Here is a 20,284-nt window from a genome sequence, read left to right as displayed (position 1 = left end):
CATCTGAGAAGGCCAAGGCCTGTTATTTTTCAGCAAGGCAAGTTTACTTACTCCCACAGGAGAGAAACCAACATGGCCACCAGGGAGAGCCTGGGACAAAACGTACTTGACCAGCAACAGATAAACCAAAAGCCTGGAGTCTGAGAACAAGCTAAACGTTCCGCTCCTCTCGGCTCAAGTCACCGTACATCATCTTTCAGAAGAACAAAAGCAAATGTAGGGGCGCCTGGGTGGCTCAGTCAGTTAAGCGTCTGCCTTCGGCTCTGGTCATGATCCCCGGGTCCTGGGATGGAGTCCCATGTTGGGCTCCCTGCTCGGCAGGAAGCCTGCTTCTCCCTCTGCAGCTATCCCTGTGTATACTCTCTAATAAATAAACAATCCTAAAAAAAAAAAAAAAGAAAGAAAGGAAAAGTAAAGGACCTGCCATACACTGAAAGAGGGCTTGGAGAATGCAGGCAATTTTGTCAGCTGAGCAAGGCAGAGTGGTGCACACCAGCAACCTCGAAAATCTAAATTCGGTACTGCCACCGCTAAATCACCTGTAGGGGGGTGGGTGGGGAGTCATTTCATTGTTCACTGCCTTCATTTCCCTACTTAGGATGTTGAGAAATAGCAGTATACTGAATATGCTGACATTTTCATTACTGAATGCATATAAAATCTAATCTTAAACACACCAAAAAGAATTATTTTGATAATTAGGCGAAACAAAACTGAGACTAATATTGGTGACTCAGGAGTCAACTCCTATGGTCATCTCCTCACAGAGATCATTCCTAAACTCATCAAACTAACGTTATCCCCACTTATTTTGTTTTGGACCCTCCCAGCAGTTACTACTACCTGAAATTGTAATCTTCATTTGCAGGTTTTTTTTTCTCTCCCTCTCTCAACCAAATGAATAGCATCTTTGCCGATCTTACTGCTTTATCCTGCCTGGCTCAATAACTATTTGATTGAATTAATACCAAGGTTAAAAATAATTTGAAAAAGACAAAATAAAACTATTTGACTGAATTAATACCAAGGTTAAAAATAATTTGAAAAAGACAAAATAAAACTATTTGACTGAATTAATACCAAGGTTAAAAATAATTTGAAAAAGACAAAATAATTTGAAAAAGTCTTTTGTTTAAAAGACTGGAAGACTAACATTGATCTCAAGCCTTATAATAAAACTACAATAATCAAGACCATGTGTATTGGCATATGGACAGATAAACGGATCAATGAAACAGCATGGATTCCAGAAACAGACCCACATATAAATGGACAACAAACTTTCTACAAAGATACAAATTCAAAAGAGTCTTTTCAACAAACAGAGCTAAAACTGGATATCTATATGCAAAATATATATATGTATGTGTGCACATACATACAAATCTTCACACCTCACCATATACAAAAATTAACTCAAAGTGGATCATAAACCTATTAGAAACCTATTAGAAAACATTTGGGACCTTGGTTTAATTAAGCAAAGATTCCTTAGCACGATCCATTAAAAAAAAATTAAGGGGCACCTGGCTGGCTCAGCCAACAGAGCATGTGACTCTCAATCTCTGGGTTGTAAGTTTAAGCCCCATGTGGGGTGTAGAGATTACTTAAAAATAAAATCTTTTAAAATTAATTAATTAATCAATTAATTTAATAAAATAAAAATTGATAAACTGGATTTCATCAAAACTAAAAACCTCTGTTCTTTCTAAAGGGACTGTTAAAAAAAATATATGAAAAGACAATGGGGCTCAGTCAGTTAAGCATCCAACCCTTGGTTTCAGTTTAGGTCATGATCTCAAGGTTTTGGGATCCAGCCCTGCATCAGGCTCTGCACTCAGAGGGGAGTCTGAGGAATCTGCTTGAGGATTCTCTTCCTCTCCCACTCCCCCTCTCCCCACTCATGGGTGTATGGGTAGGTGGGTGTGTGTGTGTGTGTGTGTGAAATACATAAATAAATATTTTAAAAAGGGGGGCACCTGGGTGGTTCAGTTGGTTAAGCATCTGTCTGCCTTTGGCTCAGGTCATAACTTCAGGGTCCTGGGATGGAGTCCTGAGCCCTGTTCCCTGCTTAGAAAAGAGTCTGCTTCTCCCTCACCCTCTTGCCCACCACCCCCACCTATGCCTGTGTACTCTCTCTCTCTCAAATAAATAAAATCTTAAAAAAAAAAAAAAAAGATGAAAGACAAACCACAGACTAAGAGAAAATATTTGCAATTCTGATAAAGGACTTGTTTCCAGAATAAAGAATTCTTTTTTTTTTTTTTTAAGATTTTATTTATTTATTTGACAGAGAGAGCAAGAGAGAGCAGAAGCATGGAGGGAGAGGGAGAAGCAGGCTCCCTGCTGGGCAGAGTCTGACAAGGGTTCAGATCCCAGGACCTTGAGATCATGACCTGAGCCAAAGACAGATCCTTAACTGACTGAGCCACCCGGGTGCCCCTGGAATAAAGAATTCTTGAATCTCAATTTTTTAAAGAAATTTTTTTAATAAAAATGGGGGAAACTATTTGATCAAATAGACATGTCACAAAAGAAAATATACAGATGGCAAATAAGCACACGAAAAGATAATCAACATCATTAGTCACCAAGGAAAATATGAATTAAAACTACAATGAGGGGGTGCCTGGGTGGCTCTGTCAGTTAAGCATCTGCCTTCAGCTCAGATCATGATCCCAGCGTCCTGGGATCAAGCCCCACATCAGGCTCCCTGCTCAAAGGGAGTCTGCTTCTCCCTCTCCTCCCCACTTGTGCTCTCTGTTGCCATCTCTCCCTTTTTGTCAAATAAATAAGTAAAATCTTTAAAAAAAAAAAAAAATGAAAACGACAATAAGGGGTGCCTGCGTGGCTCAGTCAGTTAAGTGTCTGTCTTCTGCTCAGGTCATGATCCCAGGGTCTCTATATCTGGCCTCTGCTCAGCAGGGAGTTTGCTTCGCCCTTGCCCCTGCCCAGCCTGCCCCCATCGCTCATACACATGAACACTTGCTCTCTCTCTCTCAAATAAATTTTAAAAATCTTTCAAAAAGAAAACTACAATGAGATACCATGACAGAGCCACTAGAATGGCTAAAATTTAGAAATTGACCATACCAAGTGTTGTTAAAGGTGTGGAATAACTGTAACTCTTATATGCTACTAGTAGGAATATACTACTTTGGAAAAGTTTGGCAATTTCTGAAGAAGTTAAATATGCATTAACTAGATGAGCCAGTCACTCCCCCAAGAGGTATTTTGGTAAATACCTCTTGTGCACAAACATTCACAGCAGCTCTATTTGTGATAGCCAAACTCTAGAACATTCCAAATGTTTCCATCAACAGGTGGATGGATAAACAAATGGTAGTACACCCATACGATGGGATACTACCAAGCAATAAAAAGAAATGAACTTTTTGATACATACTACAACATAGTGAATTTCAACGTAACTATGCTGAGTATAAGATACCAGATCTAAAATTCCATTTATATATATTCTAAGATTTGTAAACTAAGGTGTAGTGACAGAAAGCAGAAGAGTGGTCCCCTGACAAGCAAGGAAGGGATTTAAAAAGTCACAAGGAAACATCATACGGGATGATGTTCATTATCTTCACGATGATGATGGTTTCATGAGTATGTGCATGTGTCCAAACATCAAATTGTATGCTTAAATATATGTAATCTAATGCGTGCCATTTATACCTCAATAAAGCTGCTTAAAGGGGTGCCTGGGTGGCTCAGTGGGTTAAGCCTCTGCCTTCAGCTCAGGTCATGATCTCAGGGTCCTGGGACTGAGCCCCACATAGGGCTCTTTGCTTACTAGGAAGCCTGCTTCCCCCTCTCTCTCTGCCTGCCTCGCTGTCTACTTGTGATCTGTCAAATAAGTAAATAAAATCTTTAAAAAAAAAAAAAAAAGCTGGCTAAAAATAATAAAACAGACCTGCAATCTGAAAATATAATAAATAATTTCCAATTACATGTGTTATGTTCACAAGCTGATTTTTTAGGTGGCACGCATTTCTTTTCAATAACATAAGATGGCCAGGAAAACGGAATGATCTTTGCCACTTACAGCTTTGGCCATACCCCCAACTTCTCCAATTCTACACTAACAAGCCGGACAATGTAGGGTCTATTACTACTCAGCCCCTTCCCCACTCCCAACCCCCAGTCTTTTTGTCTCCTAAAGAAGCAGATCCTTACTTGTCTGGAAGAGCAGACACAAGGAACAAAAGGTTCAATGACTATTTGACAGATTAAAGAATAGACAACTGTTTTATTTAAAAGCTCCCTAAAGAATTAGAACATTTGAGGCTATACACTGTTCCGATGAAATGCAGTTCTATATTACCCAGATCTGTAAGCACTTGGCCAGGAGACCTGTCCAAATCACTCACTTCCTAAGAGGTTTTGGTTTTGTTTTCTCTCCCTCTTTTCATTCCACAAATAAATAATTTGCAGGTGTATTTTGAGAAGACATTCCCAGTATTTTGAAAGTAACCCCAACAGCTTGAAACAGTTTTTTAAATGTCTAAGACAGTGACCATAGCAAGCCAATAAAGGAAAAGACCAAACAATGGGTCTTATGTGTGAATCGTATATAGAGTGGCAATACAAAATAACAGGATCATTTTCTGAAAACAATAGGTCACACTGCAGTTCAACAACAAAATAAGGCTTACAAATGATTAACAATAGTTATAAAATAATAATAGCAACATGGTGATGAAACAGTGGGGATTCTGGCTCCACCATTTATTGGTTCAGGGACTTCAGGCAAGCTGCCTAACTTCTGAAAATCAGTTTACTCATCTTTAGAACCAGGATAACAGAAGAAGAAGAATTCCTCTTCTCATAGGGTTATAGTGAGAATTAAATGTGTGTGACTTACAGTAAGAACTAAATAAACGTTAGCTATTAGAAGTATTATTACCTTGAACCTGCAAAGGATCTCCTTAATTCACTAATCCTCTTAGGTGCAAAATCCTGTCATTTATTAGCGTGAAACTTCTGAGCCTCAGTTTCCACATCCGTAAAACGGGGGCGATTAATGTTACCTGACTTTCGAGGCTGTGGTTGAGGATTAGCTAACAAGAGATAGGGCTCCCTTTCCTCCCATCTCCCAAAGCGAAGACCGCGGAGGAAGGAAATACTTCTAATAGCAGCAGATACAGTCAGTTTTTCCATTTCTGACACGTGAGAGGTGGGGGGGAACGGAGGTGCAAAGAGCCACATGAAGGGGTCAAGTTCCCGAGTGAAGCCCCCAAACGCACGCGAGAGGCAGAGGGACCCAGAGCCGCTCGACTGTCGGGGGCCCGGCCCCGCGCAACTCCCTCCTCTCCCCTCCCGCGTCCCGAGCCGAGGAGCCTCCCCAAGTGAGCGAGGTTATTTCGGAATCACCATGAGGCAATTCTCATGAGGCAATGGGTCAGGAATGCGGCGCCGAGCCGGGCCGCTGGCGTCCGCGGTTCCCTGGGCGGCTCTACCTGCCCGCGTCCTGACGGGCATCCCCAGGGTTGCGGGAGCCGGAACTCGGGGAGGCAGGAAATGAATGGGGACCCGAGAGGTGGGGGCGCGGTGGCGCCGGGCCCCCGACCCCGGGAGAGCGAGAAGTTCGGAGGAAGACTGCCCCCCGCGACCCTGAGCGGGAGTCCGAAGCCCGGCCGGGGCGCCCCCTCCCGGGCGGGGCTGATCGAACGCGGCGGGGGCCGGGCTGAGGCCCGGGCCGGGCCCTCGGGGCTCCTCACCTCCGCGATGTCATGTTCCTCCCGCCCTCCGGCTCCGCGACGGACCCGCTCCTTGCTCAGGCTCTGCTGGGCCCGGTCACATCGGGCTGGCCCGAGGGAGGCCCGCTCGGGACCGGACAGGGAGGCAGAGCCAGCCGGCCGCGCGCAGACCCCCCTCCAGGCCTGGGGATCCCGGAGACTGTGCAGCCGCCCCCCAAGCCCGGTTCGCTCCTCCTCCTCCCCCGCCTATCCCCACCGGCGCTGCCGTGACGTCACCCCGCGCGACGCCCGCCGCCACTTCCTGCTCCCACTCCGCCCGAGACTGAGCGGCGGCTGGTAATGGCAGTTCATAGTCTCCGTGGAGCCGTTGCAACACAGTTAGCAAAGCACTTGCACCCTCCTTTAGACCCGGGCTGCATGGCGCGCGCGCGGCGCCCTCACTACTGACCGCATTCCCACGAAGCGATTGCATTCGCTCCCACCGTGTCAATTTTCATCCCTGTCCCGAGAGCCAAATCAAATTTCATTCATTTTATTCCATCTCCGCTCCACTTTTCAGCTGTGTAACCTTAGGAAAGTTCCTGAGCGTCAACTGTTGAGTCTCTGAGCTTCAGTGTTCTCCATTTCTTCATTTCTGTAAAGTGAACATGGTAATTGTATTCTTTTCATAAGATTATTATGGGGATTAAATATGCAGAATGCTTAGAACTCCCGACCTGACCTATTTAATAAGTCCTTTGTGATTGTTATCTGGATTATCATGATAATTAAACATCTGTTGAATGTTCTCTTTCTGGTAGGCCCTGTTTAAGACTATGGGGATACAAAAAAACAATGGGGATACGGTAGTGAACTGAAGACAAAAAACCTGAGTGTTTTAACTCAAGAAAATACTGTATTTCCGTCTTCCTTTCTTTTCCCCATACCCCTTTATATTGTCACTTTTTAAAGATTTTTACTTATTTATTTTAGAGAGAGAGAATACCAAGTAGACTCCTTGCTGAGCCCATCAAGGGGCTGGATCCCAGAATCAGGAGATCATGGCCTGAGCAGAAACCACGAGTTGGGCACTCCACCAAGAGTGGATGCTCTACTGACTGCCCTACCACCAGGTATCCCTTATCTTTTTTTTTAAGATTTATTTATTTATTTATTTATTTGAGAGAGAATCTCAAGCTGACTCTATGCTGAGTGGTGGGCTCCACTGGAGATTAAGTCTCCCAACCCTAGCCTACGCCAAGAGTTGGAGCTTAAAACACTGCACCTTCCAGGCACCCCTATATTTCATCTTCAGTAGAGTAGTTAGGTAAGTCTTCACTGAGAATCACAATCTGTGTACAAATCTGATCCTAGAGTAGTCAGTGGGAATGACTCTGGCAAATAGCATTTCAAGCATAGGGAGAGGCAAATGCAAAAGCCCTGAGGCAGGAGGCTGCCTCCTGTTTTCCAGAAACTATGACAAGCTCTCTGACTAGCGCATAGAAGGCCGTGGGAGGGGTGAAGGGAGACCAGTAGGAGATGAGGTGAGAACAGAATAGAGATGATCTGGGGTCCTATAGGCTATTTAAATGAATGGTAAAATGGAGGGCCATTGAAAGATTTTTAGCAAAAAAGGAATATAATCTGTTTTAAAATTAAACGTAATAAAGTAAGGGTACTCTGGGAGAATCAGATCAAGAGAGCAAGTCTGAAAACAGACTAGTTCAGAATACTGTAATATTCCAGACTAGAGATAATGGTGGCTCAGACCAGAATGAGAAGCTAGAGCCTTTACCTGATGAATGTCCTTGTGATTCATTAAAGGCCACAGATTTAGTAAGTGGCAGAGTCAGAATTCGAACCCACAACTATGTAGCTCCAGAATCTTTATTTTTATTTCCTCCCAATGCTCCCCACCTCATTCCTAAAAAGAGAACTCTAATACTCTGATATAAGGTGCTGATTTCCTAAGCCTTGGTGATACCAAAAAAAAAAAAAAAAAAAAACCTGACAAAACGTATCGTTAATATATGTCAGTTTAATTTAGATAATAGACCTTCAACAAGCAGTTGCCTACCCCGTTTCTTTCCAGACCCCCTAAAAGTCCTGGCCCTCTAGATGACTCAAATAACACTGACTGATGTTAGGCCCACAGACTTGCCCTTTCTAACCCATTCTCCACCAAATAAAAAGAGTAATCTAAAATGCAAAAGTAGTCACCCCCTGCATTGAATACTTCATTGGCTACTTATTGCTTTTAGGATGAAATCATAAAAAAAATTTAACAACTCAGTCTGGTCCCTCACTTACCTCACCAGCCCCTCTTCCCAGGACTCTGTGACTCAGCCATGCTGAATGACCTTCAGTTCCCCTCAATATATGAAGCTCTCTTACAGCTCAGTATCTTTACACAATCTACTCCCTCTCCCTGGAGGTTTCTTTCTCACCTCCTTCCTCATGATCTCTAATCTATGTCTCTGATCTCAGACTAGAAGTCATCTCCTCTGGGATAGGAAAACTTACCTGATTCTCCCAGAACAGGTTAGATGGTCCCCGAGACACCTATCCTAGCTTAGAACCGAACACAGTTCACTATAAATCTAAGAAACAGTACTATGTGGAGGTTAAGTTCTTGATCTCCAAAGCTCAGCCTGCCTACTTGGCTATCCAGAGGCAAGTCACTTGACTTCTCTGTGTCTCAGTTTCCTTCTTTTGAAAAAATGGAGGGGTCCACATGTTACCACAGGCAGGTGGTGAAGCATGAAATATTTCCCCTAGGGACGCCTGGGTGGCTCAGTTCTATGTTCTATGAGGGAGTTCAAAACCTGTAGCATTAAATGAAAAGTTTACATTAGCACATCAGGCCCTTCTAAATATGAACAATGCCTACCTGTTCAGCTTCATTTACTCCCACTCCCTCACATAATCTCAGAGTTTCCAAAGCCCTCTTGTTGTTTCTTGCATCCCTGTCTTCCTAAATTGAGTTCTTTCTGTCTGGAACACCCTTTAAACTCATCTCCAACTGGAAAACTAAGCTACAGGCAAGATTCAGCTCTAACTCAATCAGCTCCTCCAGGAAACATTCTCTGCACACACCCCTCAAACACTTCCTGAGAAGAAAATAGAGACACCCTGCCTATGCTTTAGGGGCTGCCTAGTCATCCCTCTAAAGCCCCTAACAGTTTAACATTGCTGTTGGTTGATTCTTCTGTCTCTTCCCCTAGATCATGGGTTCCTTTTAGAACAAAGTCGTCTTTTTTTTTTTAATATTTTATTTATTTACTTGAGAGAGAGAGCATGAGAGGGAAGAAGGTCAGAGGGAGAAGCAGACTCCCCATGGAGCTGGGAGCTGGACGTGGGACTCGATCCCGGCACTCTGGGATCATAACCTAAGCCAAAGGCAGTCGCTTAACCAACCGAGCCACTCAGGCGCCCCAAAGTCATTGTCTTCTTCTACTTTATTTTATATTATTTTTTTTTAAACAGGCTCCATGCCCAATGTGTGGCTTGAACTCAAGACCCTGAGATCAAGAGTCACATGATCCACTGACTGAGCCAGCAAGGCACCCCCTTCTTCATCTTTGCATGCCTAGAGTCTAGTACAGTGCCTGGTTTAGAACAGGCTTACGAAATGTTCATTTAGGGAAAAAAAAAAAAAAGAAGTATTCATTGAAACATATTTTATTTTGATTTCTTTCTCAATCACAAAAGCAATACAACTTCCTTGCAACAAACTTTATAAAAACAGTAATTTTCCCTGCTTCTCATGTATGCATATTGCCAACTCAAAACCCCACCAGTGTTAATGGTCTGATATGTATTCTTTCACTTTTCTCTATACCTATACAAATACACACACGTATACCTCACACACACTCACATAAATAACATATATACAGACTTTGTCTTGTTTTCCTTTTTTTAAATTTAAATTCAACTAATTAATATAATGTATTATTGGTTTCAGAGGTGGAGGTCAGTGATTCATCAGTCTTCTATAATACTCATTGCTCATTATATCACTTGCCCTCCTTAATGACCATCACCGAGTTATCCTATCACTCCACCACCACCCCATCCAGCAACCCTCAATTCGTTTCCTATGATTCAGAGTCTCTTATGGTTTTTCTCCCTCTCTGATTTGATCATATTTTATTTTTCCCTCCCTTCCTCTATGATCTTCTGTTTTGTTTCCTAAATTCCACATATCAGTGAGATCATAGGATAATTGTCTTTCTCTGATTGACTTATTTCACTAGCACAATACCCTCTAGTTCCAAACACACACTTACAAACAGCAAGATTTCTTTTTCTTTTTTTTATGGCTGAGTAGTATTCATATATATATCTCTCACATCTTACTAATCCATTCATCTGTCAATGGACATCTGGACTCTTCTCATAGTTTGACTATTATGGACATCACTGCTATAAACCTTGGGGTGCAGGTGCCACTTCGGATCACTACATTTGTATCCTTGGGGTAAATACCCAGTAGTGCAATTGCTAGGTCATAGGGTAACTCTATTTTCGACTTTTTGAGGAACCTCCATACTGTTTTCCAGAGTGGCTACACCAGCTTACATTTCCACCAAGAGTGTAAGAGGGTTCCCCTTCTCCACATCTCCACATGCCAACATCTGTCCTTCCCTGACTTCTTAATTTTAGCCTTTCCGACTGCTGTGAGGTGGTATCTCATTGTGGCTTTGATTTGTATTTCACTTATGCTGAGTGATGTGGAGCACTTTTTCATGGGTCTGTTGGCCATCTGGATGTCTTCTTTGGAGAAATGTCTGTTTCTGTCTTCTGCCCATTTCTTGATTGGATTATTTGTTCTTTGGATGTTGAGTTGGAGAAGTTCTGGATCCTAGCCCTATATTGGATATGTTATTTGCAAATATCTTCTCCCATCTAGTTGGTTGTCTTTTGGTTTTGTCAACTGTTTCCTTTGCTGTGCCAAAGCTTTCTATCTTGATGAGGTCCCAACACTTCATTTTTGCCTTTGTTTCCCTTGCCTTTGGAGATGTGTCTAGCAAGAATTTGCTGTGGCCAAAGTCACAGAGGTTGCTGTCTCTATTCTCCCCTAGGATTTTGATGGATTTCCATCTCACATTAAGGTCTCTCATCCATTTTAAGTCTGTTTTTGTGTTTGGTGTAAGAAAATGGTCCAGTTTCCTTATTCTGCATGTGGTTGTCCAATTTTCCCAACACCATTTGTTGAAGAGACTGTCTTTTTTCCATTGGACATTCTTCTCCTGCTTAGTCTCAGATTAGTTGACCATAGAGTTGAAGATCCAATTCTGGATTCTCTATTCTGTTCCATTGATATGTGTGTCTGTTTTTGTGCCAGTACTATACTGTCTTGATGATGACAGCTTTGTAATAGAGCTTGAAGTCTGGAATTGTGATGCCACCAGCTTTGCTTTTCTTTTTCAACATTCCTTTGGCTACTTGGGGTCTTTTCTGGTTCTATACAAATTTCAGGATTATTTGTCCTACCTTTGTGAAAAAAGTTGATGGTATTTTGATAGGGATTGCATTGAACGTGTGATTGCTCGAGGTAGCATAGACATTTTTAACAATATTTGTTCTTCCAATCCATGAGCATGGAATGTTTTTACATTTCTTTGTGTCTTCTCAATTTCTTTCATGACCATTCTATAGTTAGAGATCTGAGTACAGATCTTTTGCTTCTTTGGTTAGGTTTATTTCTAGGTTTCTTCTGGTTTTGGGTGCCATTGTAAATGGGATCAACTTCTTAATTTCTCTTTCTTCTGTCTCATGGTTATAGAAATGAAACTGATTTCTGTGCATTGATTTTATATCCTGCCACTTAGCTGAATTCCTGTATGAGTTTTATCAATTTTAGGGTGGAGTCTTTTGGGTTTTTCACATAGAGCATTGAGTCATCTGCAGAGAGTGAGAGTTTGACTTCTTCTTTATGGATTCAGGTGTCTTTTATTTCTTTTTGTTTTCTGATTGCTGAGGCTAGGCCTTCTAGTACTATGTTGAACAGCAGTAGTGATAGTGGACATCACTGCTGTGTTCCTGACCTTAGGAGAAAAGCTCTCAGTTTTTCCCTATTGTGGATGATACTGGCTGTGGGCATTTTGTATATGGCTTTTATGATATTGAGTTCTCTATCCCTACACTGTGAAGAATTTTAACCAAGGAAAGATGCTGTCACATGCTTTGTCAAGTGCTTTTTCCGCATCTATTGAGAGGATCCTATATTTCTTGTCCTTTCTTTTATTATACTTAAAGATTTTATTTATTTAGGGCTGCTTGGGCGGCTTAGTCAGTTATGATCCCAGGTCATGATCCCAGGGTCCTGGGATTGAACTTCACATTAGGCTCCTTGCTCAGCAGTGAGACTGTTTCTCCCTTTCCCACCCCTCCTACTTGTGTACTCTCTCTCACTGTGTCTCTCTCTGTGTCAAATAAATAAATTAAAAGATTTTATTTATTTATTTAGCAGAGAGATAGAGAGCACAAGTATATAGAGTGGCAGTCAGAGTGAGTTGGAGAGGCAGGTTCTCTGCTAAACAGAGACCCCGAGGCAGGGCTCCATCCCAGGATCCTGGGGTCATGACCTGAACCAAAAACACCCACTTAACCAACTGAGCCACCCAGGTGCTCCTTGTCCTTTCTTTTATTAATGTGTTGTAGATTGGTGAATGTTGAACCATCCTTGCAGTCCAGGAGTAAATCCCACTTGGTCATGGTGAATAATCCTTTTAATGAACTATTGGATCCTAATGGCTTCTGTCTTGATGAGAATGTTTACATCTATGTTCATCAGGGATCTTTGTCTGTAATTCTCTTTTTTGCTGGGGTCTTTGTCTGGTTTTGGGATCAAGGTAATGCTGGCCCCGTAGAGAGAGTTTGGAAGTTTTCTTTCCATTACTATTTTTCGGAACAGCTTCATAACTATAGATACTAGTTCTTTAAATATTTGGTAGAATTCCCCTGGGAAGCCATCTGGCCTTGGGCTCTTGTTTGTTGGGAGATTTTTGATGACTGCTTCAATTTCCTTGCTGGCTATCAGTCTGTTCAGGTTTTCTATTTCTTCCTGTTTCAGGTTTGGTAGTTCATATGTCTCTAGGAATGCATCCATTTCTGCCAGATCACCTGATTTATTGGCAAACAGTTGCTCATAATACGTTCTTGTATTGTTTGTATTTCTCTGGTGTTGGCTCTGATCTCTTCTCTTTCATTTATGATTTTATTAATTCAGGTCCTTTCTCTTTTCTTTTTGATAAGTCCTGCCAGGCATTTATCGATCTTATTAATCATCCAAAGAACCAGCTCCTAGTTTCATTGATCTGTTCTGTTGTTCTTTTGGTTTCTATTTCATTGATTTCTGCTCTAATCTTTATTCATTCTCTTCTCCTGCTGGGTTTAGGCTTTATTTGCTCTTTTTTCTCCAGCTCCTTTACATATAAATTTAAGTTGTGTATTTGAGACCTTTCTTGCTTCTTGAGAAAGGCTTGTATTGCTATATACTACCCTCTTAGGACCGCCTTTGCTACACCCCCAAAGGTTTTGAACAGTTATGTTTTCATTTTCATTTGTTTCCATGAACTTTTCAATTCTTCTTTAATTCCCAGTTGGCCCATTCATTCTTTAGCAGGATGCTCTTTAACATCCATGTATTTGAGTTCTTTCCAAATTTATTCTTGTGATTGAGTTCCAGTTTCAAAGCATTGTGCTCTGAAAATATGCAAGAGAATGATCCCAATTTTTCATACTGGTTGAGACCTGATTTGTGACCTAGTATGTGATCTATTCTGGAGAATGTTCCATGAATACTCAAGAAGAATGTGTATTCTGTTGCTTTAAGATGGAGTTTTCTGAATACATCTGTGAAGTCCTTCTGGCTCAGTGTGTCATTCAAAGCCCTTGTTTCTTTGTTGATCTTCTGCTTAGATGATCTGTCCATTGCAGTGGGAGGAGGGTGTTAAAGTCCCCCTACTATAATTGTATTATTATTCATGTGTTTCTTTAATTTTATTATTAATTGGCTTATAAATTGGCTGCTCCCAAGTTAGGGGCATAAATATTTACAATTGTTAGATCTTCTTGTTGGATAGACCCTTTAATTATGATATAGTGTCCTTCCTCATCTCTTATTACAATATTTGGTTTAAAATCTAACTTGTCTAATATAAAGATTGCCACCCCAGCTTTCCTTTGATGTCTATTAGCATGATGAATGGCTTTCCACCCCCTCACTTTCGATGTCTTCGGGTATAAAATGAATCTCTTGCAGATAGCATGTCAATGGGTCTTGCTTCTTTATCCAATCTGATACCATGTGTCTTTTGATTGGAACATTTAGCCCATTTATATTCAGAATAACTATTGAGAGTTATGAATTTAGTGTCATTGTATTACCTGTAAAGTCCCTGTTTCTGTATATTGTCTCTGTTCCTTTCTGGTCTGTGTTACTTTTGGGTTCTCTCTTCACTTAAAGGATCCCTTTTAATATTTCTTGTGGGACTGGTTTGGTGATCACAGATTCTTTTAGTTTCTGTTTGTCTTGGAAGCTTTTTTTCTCTCCTTCTGTTTTATTTTATTTTTTTTTTAAAGATTTTATTTATTTATTCGACAGAGAGAGATCACAAGTAGGCAGAGAGGCAGGCAGAGAGAGAGGAGGAAGCAGGCTCCCTGCTGAGCCGGGAGCCCGATGCGGGACTCGATCCCAGGACCCTGAGATCATGACCTGAGCCGAAGGCAGCAGCTTAACCCACTGAGCCACCCAGGCGCCCTCTCCTTCTGTTTTAAATGACATCCTAGCTGGATAAAGTATTCTTGGCTGCATACTGTTCTCATTTAGCACCATGAATATATCATGCCAGTCCTTTCTGGCCTATCAGGTCTCTGTGGATATGTCTGCTGCCAGTCTAATGTTTCTAACCTTGTAGCTAATGGACCTCTTGTCCCGAGCTGCTTTCGGGATTTTCTCTTTATTGCTGAGATTTGCAAGTTTCAGGATTACATGTTGGGGTGTTGACCTATTTTTATTGATTTTGAGGGGGCTTCTCTGTGCCTCCTGGAGTTGAATGCCTGTTTCCTTCCCTGGATTAGGGAAGTTCTCCATTATAATTTGCTCCAATTTATCTTCTAACCCCTCTCTCCCGGCTCTCTTTCCTCTTCTTCTGGGATCCCAATTATTCTAAAATTGTTTTGTTATATGGTTTCACTTATCTCCCGAATTCTCTCCTCATGATCCCTTAGTTGTTTATTTCTCTTTTCCTCAGCTTCTTCATTCTCCGCCATTTGGTTTTCTATATCATTAATTCTTTCTTCTGCCTCATTTATCCTAGCAGTTAGGGGCTCCATTTTTTTATTGCATCTCAATAATAGCCTTTTAAGGGCGCCTGGGTGGCTCAGTGCGTTAAGCCGCTGCCTTCGGCTCAGGTCATGATCTCAGGGTCCTGAGATCGAGTCCCGCATCGGGCTCTCTGCTCAGCAGGGAGCCTGCTTCTCTCTCTCTCTCTGCCTGCCTCTCCTTCTACTTGTGATTTCTCTCTGTCAAATAAATAAATAAAATCTTAAAAAAATAATAATAGCCTTTTAAATTTTACTTGATAAGATTATAATTAGATTTTAATATTTTATTTCATTTTAATTTTAATTAGATTTTAATCTTTAATGAGATTTTAATCTTTTATTTCTCCAGAAAGGGACTCTCTAGTGTCTTCTCTGCTTTTATCAAGCCCAGCTAATATATTTATAATCGTTATTCTGAATTCTAGTTCCGACATCTTAATTATGACCATACTGACCTGGCAGTCAGTACTAACTCTTGTTCTCTTTTTTGTGGTGAGTTTTTCCGTCTTGTCATATTTCCAGAAAGTGTACGCTCTTCTGTTTATATAGTTGCAACAATTCTTTTCTTAGATCTCTGGTTGAGTTCACAGGTGGTCAGAATGATGTGATAGCTATCTAGCTGAATTCCTGGGACCAAACAACATTAAGGTCTCCTCCTCCTTGACCATCTTGGACTCCTCCAGGATTTTATTTTTCTATTCTGTTTTTTAAACAAGCTCATAATATGTGTCTATATTTGTGGATTCATAATATGTATGAATCCATTATTATAATAAAATAATTATATTAAGATTGTGTATTTATATGCATATATAATCACAAGGACTGTATATGTTCGTGACTTAATTTTTTCTCTTAATATGTAGTAAATATCCCTAAACCAGCATTTTTGTCCAGTGTAAATATAATATGAGACATGTATGCAATATTAAATGTTATAGTATTTCGAGGCACCTGGGTGGCTCAGTGGGTTAAGCCTCTGCCTTCAGCTCAGGTCATGATCTCAGGGTCCTGGGACCAAGCCCCGTATCAGGCTCTCTGGTCAACAGGGAGCCTGCTTCCCCTCTCTCTCTGCCTGCTTCCCTGCCTACTTGTAATCTCTCTCTTTCTGTCAAATAAACAAATAAAATCCTTTAAAAATAAATAAATAAATAAATAATTTTATTTAATAGTTTTATTTTATTAATAAAATAAATAATTTTAATTTAATAATTTAAATAAAATAATAATTTTATTTAATTTATCAATAAATAGATGGTTTCACTTATCTCCCGAATTCTCTCCTTTAAAAAGTAAAAAGGGGTATAATCAGTGAAAATATGTTTACCCCAATATATCAAGATATTATCATTCAACACAAATCAATAAGTATAAAAATGAGTGAGCTATCTTAAATTCTTTTTTACTTATTAAGCTTTCAAAGGCCAGTGTGTATTTTGCCCTTACAGCACATCTCAGTGTGAACAGGCTACATTTCCAATGCTCCATAACCACCTTTGGCTAATGCTACTGTAGAGACAACACACTTACATGGAAGTCATTCTCTCCCATTGCTGCATAATATTTTGTAGAATGGATATACATTTTTAGTCCACTTCTGTTAATGGACATTCGAATTATTTCTAGGGTTTGGGGGTGGGGGGTTGCACTGAAAATAGTGTTTCCATTAACTCTCTTTTATTTTTTAAAGATTTTATTTTTAAGTAATCTCTGCACCCAACATGGGGCTCAACCTCACAACCCCAACATCAAGAGTTGCATGCTCTACTGACTGAGCCAACCAGGCACCCCTTCATCAACTTTCTTTTTATTTTTTAAAAGATTTTATTTATTTATTTGAGAGGGAGAGAGAAAGAGTGAACAAAAGGGGGGGGGCAGAGGGAGAGGGAGAAGCAGACTCCCTACTGAGCAGGGAGACAGACATGGGGCTCAATCTCAGGACCCTGGGATCATGACCTGAGCAGAAGGCAGATGCTTAGCCAACTGAGCCAGGTGCCCCTTTCCCTCTTTTTTTTTTTTTTTTAAGATTTATTCATTTTAGGGGAGAGGTGGGGCAGAGGAAGAGAATCTTCAAGCAGACTCCCTGCTGAGTGCAGAGCCTGACACAGGGCTCAATTTCATGACCCAGAAGATCATAACCTGAGCCAAAACTGAGAGTTGAATGCTTAGCCAACTGAGCCATCCAGGCACCCTTCCCTGAACATTTTTATGAGAAAATTCAGTGAATGAGTGAATCACTATATTGATCTTAACTTAGGGAGGTATTATCAATGTTGTCAATATTGTTTCAATTCTGTATATATATTATTTTAAAGATTTTATTTGTTTATTTGTGAGTGAGCAAGAGAGAGCACAATGGGAAGGGGAGAGGGAGAAGGTGAGGCTGACTCCACGCTGAGCAGGGAGCCTGATGTGGGGACAGTGAGATCATGACCACAGCCAAAATCAGATGCTTAACCGGCTGAGCCACCCAGGAGTCCCCATCCCCAATTTAAAAACAAGAAGACTGGGGATGGCTGGGTGGCTCAGTTGGTTGAGCAGCTGCCTTCAGCTCAGGTCATCATCCCAGCGTCATGGGATCGAGTCCCACATCGGGCTCCTTGCTCCGCAGGGAGCCTGCTTCTCCCTCTGACTCTGCCTATGCTCACTCTCGCTCGCTCTCTCTCTGACAGATAAATAAATAAAATCTTTAAAAAAAAAAAAAACAAAAAAAACAAGAAGACTTATGTGCAGAAGTTTATCATAAGATCATATATCAAGTGAGCTCCAGGTTACAAGGTCAGTACCCTCTCTGTGGCATAACTGCCTGCTGATTTTGTCTTTCTGTGGCACCAAGAGGTAGGATTCGATATACCTGTGTGACATTGGGCAAATCATTTGTTATAAATGAGTTTCAGTTCTTTCATCTTAAATTCCTACTTCAGGGGCACCTGAGTGGCTCAGTCTGCTGAGGGTCTGACTCCTGATTTTGGCTCAGATCATAATGTCAGGATCATGGGATAGAGCCCTGCTTAGAGTCCCACATGGGACTTCATGCTCAGAGTGGAGGCTGCTGGTCCCTCTCCCTCCCTCTCTGCCCTTCCTGTCCTCTAAAATAATAAATAAAATCTTCAAAAATGTTGCCTTGAGGCCTAAAATGATTTAGTATCTGCAAAAATGTCTCCTTTGTAATTAATGAAGCACTGTGCAAATTTAAGAGCATTTTATATATGGCAAAACTAGGTGCTTGATAATAATGTTTACTTTGTAGCGAATACATTGACCATATTTAGTCCAAGTAATTTTGCAGTACCACAACGAAACACAAGAGGGGGTTCATTTGTGTTTTTATTTCAATGGCAGGTGCATTTACTACGTGAAAGCTTATGAAATTCTTAATTTTTTTAGAGACTTAAGTGAGCAACTCTGCACTTCATTCATTCCAATACACTTTCCTTTTTTTGTTCAATACATTTTCTTTTCATTTTCTTTTTTTGTTTGTTTTTTTATACATATATTTTTTAATTTTTTATTTTTCATAAACATATAATATATTTTTATCCCCAGGGTTACAGGTCTGTGAATCGCCAGGTTTACACACTTCACAGCATCCAATACATTTTCTGAAGTGACTATTTTTAGGAGGTGTTTTGCTCAGGAAGCTGAACAAGTAAAGCTGCTGACATTCCCATTCTTTTTTTTTTTTTTCCTTTTTAGATGTTTATTTATTTATTTGACAGACAGAGATCACAAGTAGGCAGGCAGAGAGAGAGGAAGGGAAGCAGACTCCCCACTGAGCAGAGATCCCAGAACCCTGAGCTGAAGGTAGAGGCTTTAACCCACTGAGCCACTCAGGCACCCTGACTTCCCATTCTTAAGAAAGAGCAGTCCCCAAGCTTTTCCTTGAGACTATTACAGGCCCAGACAGTGAATAATCCTACACTGGCATCAAATGCAGCCTCCCTAATTTGCATGGAAGGAAGACAGACTTGTTTAGAAGCCACGTGTTTCAGCAGGCATAGCGAGTCTGCATTCACTGTAGTCTGAAAGTTTCCACAGAAATCTCTGAGGCCTTCTGAGACATTTGATCACTACATTTGTATCTTTAGTCATCCAGAATGGGAAAAGGCTACATGATTCCCAGGGGACACAGCCCCAACAGGTGATTTGGATCTGAAGAAAATCAAGGTGAAAAGCTCTCACCACTAAAAACAAGCAAATGAAAGAATGGAAAATTCTGGCCAAAAAGTGTCATATATGTGGACATGTTGCTTTAAGGACTTGGATGCAGTAGAAAACGATAAGATATAATGTTTTATTTATTTTGCAAAGGTAATAAATATACTTCTTAATTCTAATATGAGCAAAGAACTCTCTTTTTCATCTTCATTAGTCATCGTTTTAATCTTTATATAAGAATGGTTAAAAGTGCAATCCCTGAAATCAGATTCCTGTTATGAATAAGTTACTTGACCTCTTTGAGCTGCAGATTCCTCTTAATAATATCCTTCGTATGTTGTTGAGAGGATTGAATGAAATAAAGCAAGGCATATAACACGGGTTCTAACCACATAGCATACAGTACTGTTTTTATTATCCCTGCTACATAAACATTAGCAGAATATTTGACACCTGGTAGGAGCTCACCAACTATGGATCTCACCAACTAGGATCTCATAACAACTATGATGTTGATGACAGTGGTGTCGTGCAGGGGGTGGGGGGGTAGGTCATGATAACAAGAACTAACATTTATCTAGCACTTACCATGCATCAAATACTGTTCTTCGTGATTTTGTGTATAGTGATTGATTAATCTTCCCAACAACACTGTGGAGAAGGTAATATTGTTTTTTCTTTTCTAAGATTTTATTTATTTATTTGCAAGAGAGAGAGAGAGAGAGTGTGTGTGTGTGTGTGTGTGTGTGTGTGTGTGCAGAAGCAGAGGAAGAAGCAGACTCACCACTGAGCAGGGAGCCCCACATGAGGCTTGATCTCAGGACCCTGAGATCATGACCCGAGTCCAAGAAAGATGCTTAACTGAATGAGCCACCCAGGCACACTGGCAGGTCATATTGTTATCCTTATTTTAGAAATGAAGAAACTGGGGCGCCTGGGTGGCTCAGTGGGTTAAGCCGCTGCCTTCGGCTCAGGTCATGATCTCAGGGTCCTGGGATCGAGTCCCGCATCGGGCTCTCTGCTCAGCAGGGAGCCTGCTTCCCTCTCTCTCTCTGCCTGCCTCTCCGACTACTTGTGATTTCTCTCTGTCAAATAATAAA

General features: G+C 41.0%; 1 protein-coding gene and 1 long non-coding RNA gene across 3 annotated transcripts in view; one reads left to right on the top strand and one right to left on the bottom strand.

The window, feature by feature from the left end:
* The window catches only part of PTPN11 (protein tyrosine phosphatase non-receptor type 11), an 87,417-nt gene extending 81,458 nt beyond the window's left edge, over positions 1-5,959 (bottom strand). For both annotated transcript variants that reach the window (XM_059408461.1, XM_059408462.1), the window contains exon 1: positions 5,733-5,959. In XM_059408461.1, coding sequence (XP_059264444.1) covers positions 5,733-5,746 — 14 coding nt within the window. In that variant the 5' untranslated portion in view covers positions 5,747-5,959. The remainder of the gene's footprint in view (positions 1-5,732) is intronic.
* Positions 5,960-6,021: 62 nt separating this feature from the next.
* Positions 6,022-9,268, top strand: LOC132023809 (uncharacterized). The gene is made up of 4 exons (XR_009406048.1): positions 6,022-6,047; positions 6,271-6,361; positions 6,684-6,823; positions 9,177-9,268. It is a non-coding gene; the product is annotated as an uncharacterized LOC132023809 (long non-coding RNA).
* Positions 9,269-20,284: the final 11,016 nt, after the last annotated feature.

This window comes from Mustela nigripes, chromosome 8, assembly GCF_022355385.1.
Source record: "Mustela nigripes isolate SB6536 chromosome 8, MUSNIG.SB6536, whole genome shotgun sequence".
Classification (NCBI taxonomy): Eukaryota; Metazoa; Chordata; class Mammalia; order Carnivora; family Mustelidae; genus Mustela; species Mustela nigripes.
Note: the sequence above shows the minus strand (reverse complement) of the source record. Positions and strands in the feature narration are given on the sequence as shown.